The 15,437-nt window shown below is 35.7% G+C and overlaps 1 protein-coding gene across 1 annotated transcript in view; it reads left to right on the top strand.

Moving 5' to 3' along the window:
- The first annotated feature begins 465 nt into the window (after positions 1-465).
- LOC138696881 (saccharopine dehydrogenase-like oxidoreductase) overlaps positions 466-15,437 on the top strand; it is a 34,166-nt gene continuing 19,194 nt past the window's right edge. The window contains exons 1-3 of the mRNA XM_069822344.1: positions 466-604; positions 10,235-10,426; positions 12,058-12,245. Coding sequence (XP_069678445.1) covers positions 10,246-10,426; positions 12,058-12,245 — 369 coding nt within the window. The 5' untranslated portion in view covers positions 466-604; positions 10,235-10,245. The remainder of the gene's footprint in view (positions 605-10,234; positions 10,427-12,057; positions 12,246-15,437) is intronic.

The raw sequence follows: 15,437 nt of genomic DNA, 5'->3' as shown, positions 1-15,437 counted from the left end.
TCACGTGCCAACCTGTTTTGGCTTCAAACTTTATAGTTGATGTTTACCTCTCGTCACGAACACTCACGTGCTTTCCCGGTGGTTCGCGCTATGCTGCTGTTACACTTTTTATTTCCGTTTCACGTTTTTTTCCACTGTATTCATCTGACGAACTACGCGCTCCCTTTCTTTACACTGCTGGTGCTGCCCACTCACATATCCACATCCACAAGTATAGATCACAATGACAGTGACAAGCTATTGTTCCTAGTGCTCACAGCGCTCCAAGCGGCTAGTAAGTATCGCGAGAAATGCATAAAATCATCCCAATGTCGTGATTATCTGTGCTTTCACTTCACTCAGGTATCGCGTTCGGTCGCGTTTCAAGTTAGCAATGGTCTCTGCCACAGCGCGTTTCGCGTGACGTCGAAAATTCTCGACTCCGGCCATGGCCTTCTTGATCCGGCCTTGATATAAAAAAAAAATCGTGATTTGTCATATTCGTCGATTGGTTTGGGTGTGAGGCGGTTTGTAGGAGTCTGGCTGAGGAAGTTTGACGTGGTTCGGTTTGGAAAACGAAGAGTAACCAATATATCTTCTGTAATTATTGTATAACGTTGTACAGGTAAGGTAATAAAGTATTAAAGCGGCTTATTGTTACGTTTAACCACAATATATATTCTTTTATTAAACATATATATATATATATATATATATCTACTTAAAAAACTCCAATGAGAATACCGGTGTGGTACACTTCATTGAATAATAATATATTTTAAATATTTTGGACAAGAATAATGGGAAGTACCTACATTTTGTCAAACACAAATTTCGTTATTATTTATAAAACACGTTCCTCAGAACGTAATGTAACATCTATGGAATGGAATAAATGAAATGAAAAAAGAACTAGTCAAAGTCAAAAGTGAACGGACTAAAATAAAAAGCAAAATTGTTCAGGATATTCAGAAAAGTCCATTACAAAAAGTAATATGTAGCTTTCAGTAATTATTTAATGTAATTTGAGTATTAGATTCATATCTGGCCGATAAATAATTCATTAGTGAATCTTTAATATTAAGACATCTTCCTAAACTAGAATCCCAAGTTTCCTGTGGTTTTTTTTCAAATAAACTGAAAGAGTTAATTGTGCCGAAGAATTGTGTAATGTTATGATAGTGCGACGTGCGCCATGAGAATTAAAAGAGTAAACATACAACTAAATATTTTTGACTAATGTATAACAATATGACACATTATTTGAAATGCTTGAAAGACACGCCTATTCTCTCTGTTTCTGTTTCGTTTGTCATTCAGACTCAGTTTTGTCACATTGAACGATTTTAATTTTTCCATCCTATATTTTCTTTATTGGATTCTATTAACACTTGCGTTGTATTCTGTTCTGTAGTTCCATTAATAGACTATATGGGTGTGGCGACTGTTTGTTGACTTTTTCATCCGCAACAAATCGTAATTGCCTTAGGCTACATATTATGTATACACTTAAATAGAGTTTTGGAGGGGGAAATTGTAAACCTGATAGGTCTAGAGGTAATATCCACATGCTCGCACTGCCCGTTTAGGCCTGTTGTACCTTGAACTTCAACGTCATGTAATGATTAAATTTGTATTTTTTACCTCCAAGGAAGAAATAAAACTAGAAGTTTACTTTATTATTATTATTATATTATTATTATTATTATTATTATTATTATTATTTAGTCATCTGTTCAAAGACAGGTTTGAATCTCGTGACATCAATTAGGCATTAATCATGAGGCAGCTAAGCCAAGAGATAGCTTCTTGTACACTTCAGCAGTTTCAGTGTACTGTAGTATAAATCAAGATCGAGACTACTGACATGCCAGAGCTATTAAATAACTCTAGAGCTTTCAATTAATTTTATATCAACTTCAGTAACTTCCAAAATAATTTTGTCTCAGAAAATGCACGTCAGGCCGTATTCCATCATTATTTGAGACACACTCATTTGGCTTGAGCTTAGCATGTATGTGCATAAATTAGCAAAAGCTTTTCTGTATTTTCCTCTTGCGATCTCTCAGTTTATTATTCACATATTTACATTACCTGTAATTTGCTAAGTTTTTATTTCGATTCGATATGCAATATTGTTAACTAATGCTGGCATTAAAGCCATTAACTCTCTTGTTATTCAACATTTCTCACACACGGTAAGCAATAAGATAATTCATTCAGACATTCGAATCCAGAAATGAAGGGGGCTGATTCCATGTTGTGTTTCATGTTCAGGCACAAATATATGAATCTAAAGTTTTCATGTTTTTAAATTGCACGGGTTTTGCTTCACGAATCGGACATATTTTGTTAATTGCGTGTTTGTTTGAGTGTTTAATATTTTCCCATCAATTAAGTCATGTGGGCTAGATTATCATTTCAACCTTTTTTAAGCTCGTTGATGTGTTCTTGTCGATGTTAGCTTCCTCTTGCAGGACATTTCACTTTTTGTTGTATTATATATTGTAATTTTATACGGCATCAGAATCTGAGCAACTCGGTTCCAAATAATATTTAATGATGAACTAAACTGTAGTTGTTTGCATGCAACGTAGATTCAAATTCGCCATGGCTTAATAAATCTCAAGGTGAGAATTTCTGTTTGTATAGTCGCCCTGAACTTCTGTCAAATCCATAGGTACAGATTAGTTCCAAACTGCAAAATTCGGCATTGTTTGTTAACATATCATGAAGTATTACTTCTTCTGAGATGAAACTAATCTTTCAGCAGTGTCTTCGAGTAAGAAATTTAAGGGAATTTCAGCTCTTGTATCACTAACTTGTAGGCTTCAAGGTCTGCATGAAAATTTTGCTTCCCTAATTCATAAGAATGGAAAACATTGGCCTTCTGATTTTTATCTAGCCTATTAATGTGATGTTGATATATTGTTGTTTATTTAAGTCATTATCTAGTAAATATCACTCATCACCACTTAGGTATAGGTGATGGATTATTGGAATCAAACAGTAGTTTTCTAACTTTAAGTAATAGTTGGCTTAGAGATGGCTTCATTCACTTCTCGTAACACCAAAGCAAGATCTAATTTTCCAGTTGATCTGGCTGCCATGCTTGTAGCTTTAACCATAAAACCCGCCTATTGTTGATGATAAGAAGTTAGCTTTGATGGTACAGTACTCCATATTCTGATCTTTCTGATTTTCCCTTGAAAGAAAGAGCAGGACGACCTGATTCGTGTCTTGTAGGCTTCTGTAGAAGCAAAAGATTTCCATTTAGGGAATTAAGAATCCTCCGAAAGTCATAGAGAGTTTCTAGATAAAAAAAATTTTCTAACAGTCTGTAGCTTTGTTGCAATCTTGTATGAAGTTCGTGACAGAAATCTCAACTTTTAATTTCAAATTGTGTTCATAATCGTCGGAAGAATTGTCTTCATCACTGAATTCAATATGTAATTCAGAGCAGCAGCTTCCTTATTTATTTTATTGTTTCATCATGCCATGTTTTGAATACACCTTTCCCCTTCACGTGACATTTATCTGAAAGAATGTAAATAACACTTAAGAGTGCAGGAGATTTCAGTGGTAAACAACAATCCGTCTACATTGGAGTATGAGTCAGCATATCATAGCATTTTTATTTTAAGCTTAGTGGAACTTGAAACATAACTTGTATTCATGAAGAAAAAAAAATGAATACCGTATATTGTAATCTTATCAGTGTAATATATAGTAATATATTATGGTTGACATGAGAGCTATTATAGTTCTCTTGGGTTGACATAATGATTAAAAACAAGAGAGTATACCTTGGTCAATGATATCCATGGTCCAGTATTTGGTATATCAGTTAAACACAACACACACAGTAAGTTAAGAAATTGATTATTTTAGAGGGAACAAATTTTCTGACAATAGTTTTACAGAAATATCAACTTATGAGAAGGGTCATACTGAACACTAATGCGAATCTGCATAAATTTACGCTTATAAAATTATAAGATGCTTAACTATATTTATTTTGAATAACAATTTTAGTAAATAGAAAAATATTAGAAATGATTACAATATATGAATGCAGTAACTTTTATGCAAATTGTGCAGAATTGACTTAAATCTCTTAACTGTACAATTTTTGTAGTGGTCTTGATGTCTTTCTTTTTGGTATTATGCCTACCACATTTACCTGAATGTAACATGAATTCTAGTTTTCTAATGGCTTCTGTAGCATTTAATTTTTTAAGGTATTATTGTTGTACAGAAATGAAACATTGTGATTATCCATGCTGAATCCGAAAATGTAACGTCTGTTTTTTAGCAGCACCCTGAAATTTACAGTTATTGTACTTATTACTCTTCTGAAAATGTTTATACTAAGTAAACAGTTTCACATTGTTAATATCTAATGCAGAATGCTTAAATATTATAATGGTGTTAAAATGGAAATAAAGTATTTTTCATATTATATTATGTAAATGATTCAGTATCTTAATCTTTCTTCAGCTATAAGACCAATACCTTATTGAGAAAATTTACCTTTTCCCATTCCACATGCTACATGGCAAGAAGAATCGGAATTTGACAAAATGTCATCTGATAATATGCAGCCCTCTATATCAAGGAATAACATCTGCAGTCTTGCATTACCGGTACGTGTTGTACAACTTACATGAGGTGCCCAGGAATGATCCTGATCCTCAAGACTGCAATTGAAGTAAAATGTATAGGCTGTTTTCAGAAGTTGAGAAATTGGCTGCCTCTGAGATTTCGGAGTAAACTCGCCACCTACATAATAAAAAATATTTGGAGAGTTTTTACACTTACTCCTTTGTTTCTTCCTAATTTCACACAGTACAGCTCACACTACTATCGAAACCTCTGCACCCCAACTGAACAAAATACAAACTGAATGTCTTGTTTACATTACCTGTCACCTTCTTAACTTCCCAGACATCAACAATCGCAAATTAGATAAGTCAAGTGAAGAGAGACTTGGTATAATTGATGGAAACCAAAGAAGTACTGTATGTAGGGCCTATATATGGGTTCTGATAAAATATAAGTTCGTTAAAGTACTCAGAAACCAGATGTGATGGACAAAATCGGATTGTGTATTCGTAATCAGCATGTCAGGCTTGGTAAATCAACATTCTGTTTATCTGTACAAAAACTGTTTACTAGTGTAATAATAAATAAAACAACACTTATTTTTCAATGTATTGCTTATTACAAATTTTTGCAAATTAAGGCTTTAATTTTTAAGAACTAGGCTACTTCTTAGAACAACAAATTAATTTAGGACACAGGTTATGGAAATTAACTTAGGGGTGCCAAGAGTCAGTGCTGTTTTTTGACGTCTGGAGTTTCTAGCTATAAATGAAGGCCATTATCAGACTTTTTTTTATCACCGATTAACAATAACTTCTTTACTGTGTTAATACCTGGCTGACTAGTTTCGAGGTAGTGTCCCTCATTGTCCGAAGCCTAGTGAGTTTATGTTCCTTCAGTAGAGCCTTTTTACTGGTGACAGTGATGTCAGTGTTGGGTTTAATACTTTTAGCAGAATTAAGTTTCATCATGGACGTGAAACTAGATCTAACTGTAGTGCCTACCGTACTTTTACTGCCATTAAGTTGTCGGCCACAAGTGAATGTGTTCTCACCTCTGCTATACAAGACCCTTGCTGCTCCTCTAAGTCCCTGGGAAGGGGAAATTAACTGTGCACCTATGAACAAGGAGTGCTAGAGCAAACAAATACCTACAGTAAGTACTCTTTGACATGGCTGATGTAGCCGACATGTAGCTCCAAAATGTTGGATGTCTTTAATCTAGGACTGGGTTCAAGTAACTAAAAATCTGGCACAACATTAATTGAAAATGAAAAGTATAAATGTGGAGCTTGTTTCCAAAAGGTACCAAATCCAACTGGACAAATTTTACAGGAGAGTAAAAAAACGTACTGAAGCTACAATAATTATTGTAATATACCAATAATTGATTTAGGGTTTATCTGCACCTCTTTTAACATATTTATAGCAAATTTTAATTTATTCCACATTTTATTCCAAAGTTATTGGGAATTTAATTTTGAATTTGGTACGTTTTGGCATAAAATTTCGAAAAGGTTTCTATACAGTGCACTTAATGACTATATAACTTACAATAATAATATATTTCTAACATTTAGTATTAATTACAATATTCTTTCATGTATAAGACAACATTTAGAAATAAAATTTTGTCTCAGCAGCAATAAAAGCAAAACTTATCAAACATAATAGTGAACGTCAATAGCATTAATAAAGGTGCATCTGATGCCATGTTATTTATTTTCGCGACTCTCTTGTAAAGTGAAATTTTCTATAATTCATACCCCCTAACAGAAAGTAGAGATATCAAGTCATTTTTTGTTTAGTTTGTTTTACATAACTACAGTTTGGAATTTCTTTCAGTTGAACCAAAATACAATCATGTCTTATCCCATTTCTGAGCATTTTGTGCGTACATATTGGTGTCACTGCATAGAATGTACACCTACATTCTGGCACATCGACATATTCATCTCAAATATCAGGACCCATTTTTAAGAGTTCACCACAAAGTGATATAACAAGAAGCATAAAAATGTTATACAAAATAACACAAAACGCACAAGGAAGTCATTACTGAAATTTTAAGAAAATTGACGTAATAGCACACAGCCACATCGTTGAAAGAGGAGTAGGTACTTTATGCTATGAAAGCTGATGCGGATATGGTATGTTCTGCTGTAAAATGTAAACTTAGACAATCGTTATTTACGTGATTAGATACTTTTTGACAATTATTTCGTATATAGATGCCGAAACGTAATAGATATGCACTGTCACTTGTAACTCATTTTTCGAAAATGATGGATTTGGTATCTTTTGGAAACAAGCTCCACAAATGGGAATATCATTACAAATAGGTGCAAAAAGAACTACAACTTCAGTGTGTTGCCTACAGATGGGATACTTGGGTGAATGACGTAAGTCAAATACTCAACATCAAATTAAATTTAAAAAAAAATTAAGAAACTGAATTCTTGCAAAATACGTCAAACATATACAGAAAATGTCATTTTCGTGATAGATTTTTTTTAATTCTACAGAACTGACCAAAGGAAGCACAATTTATTTTGTAACAGTTACGTACTACAAATAGTATAGAATACTAAACACGTGGTTTTACTTTCCACAGAATAACCTGTTTTAAGTAGTAATGAATGGATGTATTGCCGACATACTGTGCACATTTGATGTCTGAACCAAGAGAGATTAGCTTAAAAATTTCGTTACTAGATGGCTCTGTTTTTTGTTCTTTGTAATTCTTTGTCGTATCTTCTGATGCTTTCTGTGTCAGTTATATTCCTGAAATCACAGCATATTTTTAATTTCAAGTGTTTATTATAAATTACTTTCTAAACATAGACTCGATTCATCATCCTCTGGAACTTGTAGCAGATGCATTAACCATTTAGTCAATATGGCTGATGAGGCATATATTTAAGTATACTTATGTTTGCTCAAAAGGTACAGGTGCTAATTTTTAGACAGTGGGTGTTTGAGGTTCTGGACCACACGCAAGAAAGTATTTGTCTCAGTGGAGTTAGAGATTGTCGAAGGAGGTTGTATTTCAATATAATTACCGATCATGTTTTACATTTAAATGGTGATATGTTTGCTTGTTGTTCTTTGGTGTGGATAGTATGGCAGTAGTACATCCATTCATTATTCCATTTTAAATCTTGCATACACTACTTTTAACACTTGAATATAATTAATTGATTAACTAGTGGACTTACTCGTGTTAATTATGTAAGATTTGTCCGGCTTACAGCTGTTTCAGTGCTTCACGCACCATTTTCAGAGCCTACTAGATCACGCTTCATCTCGAACTTCTCTGCATGTTATGTGGGTGTGTTTGATTGTTGAAAGGTGTTGAAGAGTGGAGTCAAATAGTGTGTGTGTACTGAAATTGATCTGTGTGTTGAGAATTTGATCGGGGTGTGTTTTAGTGTGTTTGTATATTTCGTATTGTTCTAGTGTGTTGAGTTTTTGGTTCTTGGGTTGTATGTGTAGGATTTCCAAACACGCTACAAAGAACACATTAAAGCAATAACCAGAGGACACAATACATCTACACCGAACACATAACCAATGCTAACCATACGAGGCCTGTCTAAAAAGTATCCGACCTTAAATTTTCCCGCGCAAAGTAGTGATTCTAAGGCGGCGCCACTGTGCACGGTGGAAGGAGGAACCGTAATGTGCATGCTTGAATTTTTTCACCGCATTCGCTTGTGCCAGTCACTGGCTGGTGGTCGCCAAGTAAGGTGCTGTTCTAAGTGTTTGTCGGATTTAGTTTTCTCGCAAGATGACTGAACGAATTGAGCAAAGATACTGCATCAAATTTTGTCAAAAGCTTGGTGATTCTCGAAGTCAAACAATTCGTAAGATTCAGCAGGTGTTTGGGGAAGATGCGATGGGTGTAACACAAATTAAGGAGTGGTTCAACCGATTCAAAGATGGCCGCACATCAGCGGAGGGTGAGCAGCGTTGTGGCAGGCCCCAAACTGCTCGGAGTGCAGCTGTTGTTGAGAGGGTGCGAAATTTGGTGATGGCAGATCGTCGTTTGACCGTGCGGGAGATTGCCGAAGAGGTTGGAGTGAGTAAAGATTCTGCACATGCAATTTTGCATGATGATTTGAACATGAACCGAGTGGCTGCGAAATTCGTGCCCAAGTTGTTGTCCCCGGAACAAAAAGACCTCCGTCGTGACATTGCACAGGACCTTCTGGACACCGCCAACACTGATCCTGGGTTTCTGAAACACCGTGATAACTGGAGATGAGTCATGGGTGTACGGGTACGACCCAGAAATAAAAAGACAGTCGTCGCAATGGAAGCATCCCGAGTCTCCAAGGCCAAGAAAGCGCGGCAGGTGCGAAGCAAAATCAAGGTGATGCTGACTGTTTTCTTTGATGTCCGTGGAATTGTGCATCACGAATACGCACCGGAAGGACAAACGGTGACAAAGGAGTACTATCACGATGTTCTCCGGCGACTCCGTGATTCAGTTCGGCGCAAAAGACCAGACATGTGGACGACGAACAACTGGCACTTGCATCACGACAACGCCCCCGCACATTCATCCCAATTGATCCACACTTTCTTGGCCAAACATGGAATTACAACCGTTCGCCAACCTCCCTACTCTCCAGACCTGGCTCCTTGCGACTTCTGGTTGTTTCCAAAATTGAAGACACCACTGAAAGGATCCCGTTTTGAGAGTAGAGAAGAGATAATGCGGAACGCGACGACGGAGCTGAACACCATTCCAAAAGAAGACTTCCAGAGGTGTTTCCGGCAGTGGAAGGATCGGTGGGCTAAGTGTGTGCAAGCACAAGGGGCCTACTTTGAAGGGGATTAGGGTCCCAACCCCGTCAGGTATTTGAAATATTTTTTCTGGCTAAAGGTCGGATACTTTTTAGACAGGCCTCGTACATACAATAACATAAATACGGACATGGAAATCCTACACATACAACCCAAGAACCAAAAACTCAACACACTAGAACAATACGAAATATACAAACACACTAAAACACACCCCGATCAAATTCTCAACACACAGATCAATTTCAGTACACACACACTATTTGACTCCACTCTTCAACACCTTTCAACAATCAAACACACCCACATAACAGGCAGAGAAGTTCGAGATGATGCTGTGATCTAGTAGGCTCTGAAGATGGTGCGTGAAGCACTGAAACAACTGTAAGCCGGACAAATCTTACATAATTAACACGAGTAAGTCCACTAGTTAATCAATTAATTACATTCATTATTGCATATAATAGGTAAATAATTCTATATTATTCTGTGGGAAGTAAAAGCACGTGCTTAGTACTCTGTACTGTTCATAGTAGGGAATTTTTTAAGAAAAAATGGTGCTGCCTTTGCTTTAGTCCCTCTGTAGAACTAGCCTTTTTTTTTTTTAAGTTTAACATTATTGTACTATGTATATTCATATAAAGCAAATGCAGAATTTTACCATACCTTGGAAATACAAAGTGGCATTTTTGGTAGGCATATTTCATTACTGTTATTTTACAGCAATATCTTCATTACTCCTCTGTCACGACCAACTGTACCATCATTCATAAAAATGGATGAGGTAAGCGGAAGTTCAATAGAACAAGACATGGTCAACATGATTGCTTATTTTTCAGCACTCCTAGCAATGGCTAACAGTAGTGGTGAGAAGCTGGATGCCATAATATTTGGAGCAACTGGCTATACAGGAAAAGTAGCTGTGTACGAAATAGTTAAACTGGCAAAAGAGAAAAACATCACATGGGGAATTGCTGGAAGGAACAGAAATAAATTGGATGCCGTGCTGAAGGAGGTGGAAGAAAAAACAGGTAAGCTACTTTCGAGTGAAGATACAAACCAGCAAATACTAACTCGTGTTAGCAAGTATGATGTGAATATGTTTTTTCGACTCTCAGAAGTAACAATTAAAACTTCGATTATTGGAGGAGAAAAATTGGCTCCAGAGCTGGGGATCGAACCTGGGTCCTTGGTTCTACGTACAAAGTGTTCTAACCACTGAGCTATGCCGAAGTTCAATCCACAGCACCGGATCGAATCCCTCTCCTCTAGTGTTTTTCCCTTTGTGGCCTGACTCCAAGTTCGACATGTATGTTGACATATATTAAGTCAACTGCCATTATATAAAGAGCACATTCAATTGAGTGAGTTGGTGGCCGGGATTCCACAGTAATATGCACTGTTGGGCGAAGAATCTATGTAAAGATTATACAGGGACATCATTTTATTTTTACTTCAATTTTTATTGTACCTGAGATTTTGAATGTACTTCACTCCCACCCCTTCTACTAATGAAGTTCCAACTGTCCTTCACACAGAACCAAGACCGCATATAGTAAACAGCACTGAGTTAGTGAGTATAGTACGTTCCAGAAATATGTTCGCGTTTTCCAGTGACGAAAGAGCTTTCACTATTGAATCATATTTTCGCACAGGTACTGTCCGTTTGCCTACGTCGCATCCCGATTTCCTCCACCTGCTTCTGCACGCCCCTCTGTAAAAGCTGGGCTGTCTTAGCTCTTTCTGAAAACATTAATTTGTTAGGAATTGGACGTTTACCTAATATTACACAACTGTTTAAAATAACTTAAATAAAAGGGCCTCGTTAAGTAATTAACTGTCACGTGATTTCTCCCCTTTCTACGATCCTGCGGCATAACCACTTGGTCAGACAGTAGTAATTTTATCTGTGCGGGTCGGGCAGAAGTAAGATTGAATTTACAGTACGTAAGGTACTCTTTTATAGAGTAGGTACAGAATTATTTCAACATGAGTTACTAGTACGAAGGACGAACCTGGCAATTGGAATTAGGTGCAATAGACTATAGTGCGATAATATGCACATTAGAACTGAAGCCTATATCGAAATGAACGGCCACCATTTTCAAAAATGTGTTTAAATATCCATATTATGAATATTTTTCAATTTAACTTCATTCTCTATATTATACGCTAATGTGCTGTAGACAGTATAATATACACTGCATAATGAATACGTTCGCATGGATAACTCAGTTCGTGAGTAAAAACACTTATTGTTAATACAGTACTGTATTTTGTTTAAACAAAAACATAATGAAAATTATCAAACTCAAAATCGCGATATTTCCTACTTTACGTAAATGGATTAACTACTTTTCTTCCCTCTTGTACCTAGCAAAGTGATTTGTTTGTGTTTTACGCCAGTATCATCGAACTCCAGTCGTGGAAGGGGGGTATCAAACTGTGTTTCCGGTTCTCTAAAGGTATAATCAGGTTAATATTAAAAATGTTAATAAAAATAAAATGATGTCCCTGTATATCTGTTATGGTAACAATGATTTCAAATCTAACAAAAGCTTCATTATATTACTTTCTATGTCAGTCCTAATTCGTTAAATGTAATTCTTCGAAATTGATTGTTTAATTCTTAGAAAATTCTGTTCTTAATTTCATTTCACAGGTGAAGATCTTTCTAAAATCCATGTTGTGGTGGCAGATATAAGTGACCCATCATCTCTTCAGCAGATGGCTTCGCAGGCTAGAGTGATAGTCAATTGTGTGGGTCCATACAGATTTTATGGTGAGACTGTGGTGAATGCCTGTATTTCAAGTGGTGCTCACCATGTTGATGTCAGTGGTGAGCCTGAGGTGAGTCTGAGTATAATGTGTAATAGCTGTACTTAAAAGGACATAATTTGTTAATTCATAGCTTTGATTACAAGCTCACGGGAAGTTAATTCTGTGTATAAATAGGTGCTGTATGTGTTTTATGCGCATTTATACTACTTCACACAAGTTATGTTATGTTGTACTTCTGACAATATTATTGTCGGTTTGCGAGTAAAACACATTAAATAAAAAATATTACTTCTGAGAAAAAGGCGTTTGAAAGCTCTTCACAAAACTGAATCTACAAAATGTTAATTTGTTTCTCAGTGTATATTTCATTTTCCAATTCCAAGTTCATTCGCATACGCTTTTTACATTATATACACCTTTTTCTCAGAAGTAATATTTTTTACTTACTCTGTTTTGCTTGTATACCAACGTTATATTGTACTATAACTTACGTCAGATGGCTTGTAGAAGGGTTTACTACTGCATTTAACTTCCAGTGATAACCGTACCAAAACTCATCAGGATTTCTGACACCATCATTATATCTAATAATCAAATAGACTGTACTTTGTTTCCACTTTTCCTAATATTTAATTTGTTTAGTTAATTTCACTGATCATACTTCATTTAGCTAATACTTGTTTTACTGTTATTGCAAGTTATCTTGAACCTTACATCCCCTAAGTCTGTCTTTTGAACTGCTCGGTATGGCATGTACTCATCAACGCAACGGCACGGCAAGGATGCCCCTCCCTCAGGTAACGTGACACTTTTCAGAAAACATTGGTTCTTTCACTTCACGGCTCTCTACTGTAAAAGAACTTGGTTCACTACAGACATCATCATCTCACGACACTCCGGTTTTGAGAGGAGAACATGGTTTCATAGCAGGTTTTAATTAACCTGTAATGAGTAAGTATTTAAATATAATCGTGTGTACACTCCTCTCTCATCCGGGCTGGGGAGCGGCAATGGCAGAGTTACTACAGCTATTTTTATACATTATATAGGTCTACATGACTTACACCTACAGCTGATATGTACATATTCTTATAACAATATTTTACAGGCTTATTATTTGAATTTACATTAATTTACAAATTATACACAATCCATATCCCTATCATTGCTGCCAACATTGTTTGGTCCAAAATTAATTATTATTTCGTCAATGGCATCATCCATTCGGAATTATCTTCTTAATCATACGTACTACTTTCTGAACAAGATAGAATTCTTTGATTGTATCCCGAATGACATGTTGATCAAGTCATCCACTTCAACTTTATACAAGTCCTAATTCTGGAATGAAATAATATGTTTTGCAGACTATAACAAAATAATAACTTACAACAGTAATTCATTATGTCGCTCTCAGTACACAAACTATTATACATAACTTTTATAGCAATATTTCTAAACATTACATGCCTATTCTTTCCCGGAGTAGGGTGAGGTTCATTCGGTTGTAATTCAGTATTATTCTTAATTCTCTTCACGGAACTAATACTTTTGCCAGAGTATTTAGCCGCTCTCTCATATTCCTTATCGAGAAGTTCCAGCAAACATTTATTTTGTTTAATTTTTCGTCCTCGCTACACTTAATTATATTTGCGATAATTTCTCTTTCTCCGTTGTGGATAACAGCGTTACTTTATCTCCGCAGTGGTGTGATTTCACCATAATTACTACCCTGTTGTTGCTGCTCCATGTTAACACTACTGGTACGCAGTGAAGGAAATAGCTCTATGTTTCTTGACAGGAGATTATGATATGGAGCATGCGCAAACAACTCAGTTGGCCCTACCCACGTTACGCGCTTCCTTCCCTCTGCCCTTCTGTCCCCGCTCAGAAAGTTCAAGATAACTTGCAATAACAGTACTTATTATGCTGAATTTACTCATACTTTTCTTACTGTGCTGGTATTATTCAAGATAGGCGTATATAGGAAATCTACTTAGTTTCTTGATTTCAGGGAATTTTAAGGTTTAAATTACAAACAAAATTATACTCGATTTACTGAATTTAAAAATATGATCGATTACTAACATAAAATAGTTATCATCAAGTGACTGTCACAGATCAACACACGGTAACAGGAGGGAATAGTAGTGAGTTCAGGAACCCATATACTGACGTATGAGGAAGTGTAAAGATGATGACACAGCAAGGAGAAGAAAACAGTAACGTGATCATGCAGTGTAAGCGGATTCCTAGTCTACATATGATGATGGGTAAGATTAGTGATGCAGACAATAATGGAACAAGGAACACAGGCACTAGAAAAAAGGCGAGTGGGGATAAAAAGAGAAACCAAGAGTCAGGAAATGATAGGGAAGAAAGTAGTGAAAAGAATAATGCTGCGAGTATAAGTGGAAATCTAGTAATATGAAAGTGAAAACTGGGGGGGGGGGGATAAAAGAGGAATAGAAGAAACCATTCAAATCAGTACCAGCATGAATAACCAATTTATAGAGTCAATAAGTGTTAGAGATAATGAAATTGAAAGGAAAGAAGAAATAGAAATAAGGCAGAGACGAACAGTGAAGAATGGTCAGAACCTGCGACAGCTAAGGATATGGATATTTTAATGTCAGAGGTATTAGATGCGATTAAAATATGTGGGATGTGATAAAAAAATGTGGATCTGTAAAAAGATCGAGAAGTATAGGGGTGAGAGGAAGTGTATAATCAGATGTGTAGAGATAAAATATAAGTACTTATAGGAAGTGAGAATAGTGAGAAAGGATTAGGTGTAAGTGGAATAGTGAGAAAGTGAAAGCGAGCACAAATAGGAAAGAGTGAAAATAATAGAAAGGGTTAAGAGAAGTGAACAAGTGTCAGCATAAAATTAGTACTAATATTTGAACTTTGTATCAGTAAATGAATATAAGAGAAAGATAGTAAAGATCAAAGAACAAATAGGGCAAATAATACAATATGATAATTTATAGATAAAGTGAAATTGAGATTTTAGTGAATATTAGTTAGAGAGGGAAAAAGGGGAGGTGGACAGTAGTATATAATATTAGATATATTAGGATTAATGAACAAATAGAGAATAGCAAATGAAATGATACATAGTGTAAATTGGAGTATTTGTGTAGACGTGTACTTCTAATAATGTGATAATGGTGGCACTGGATACGAGAAATGTGAGGTACACCATTACATGTAAAGAAGTGTTGTGACGAAATATATCATATCCTATCATAACTGCAA

This window comes from Periplaneta americana, chromosome 3 (genome assembly GCF_040183065.1).
Source record: "Periplaneta americana isolate PAMFEO1 chromosome 3, P.americana_PAMFEO1_priV1, whole genome shotgun sequence".
Taxonomy (NCBI): Eukaryota; Metazoa; Arthropoda; class Insecta; order Blattodea; family Blattidae; genus Periplaneta; species Periplaneta americana.
This window is presented reverse-complemented; position numbering and strand designations above follow the sequence as displayed.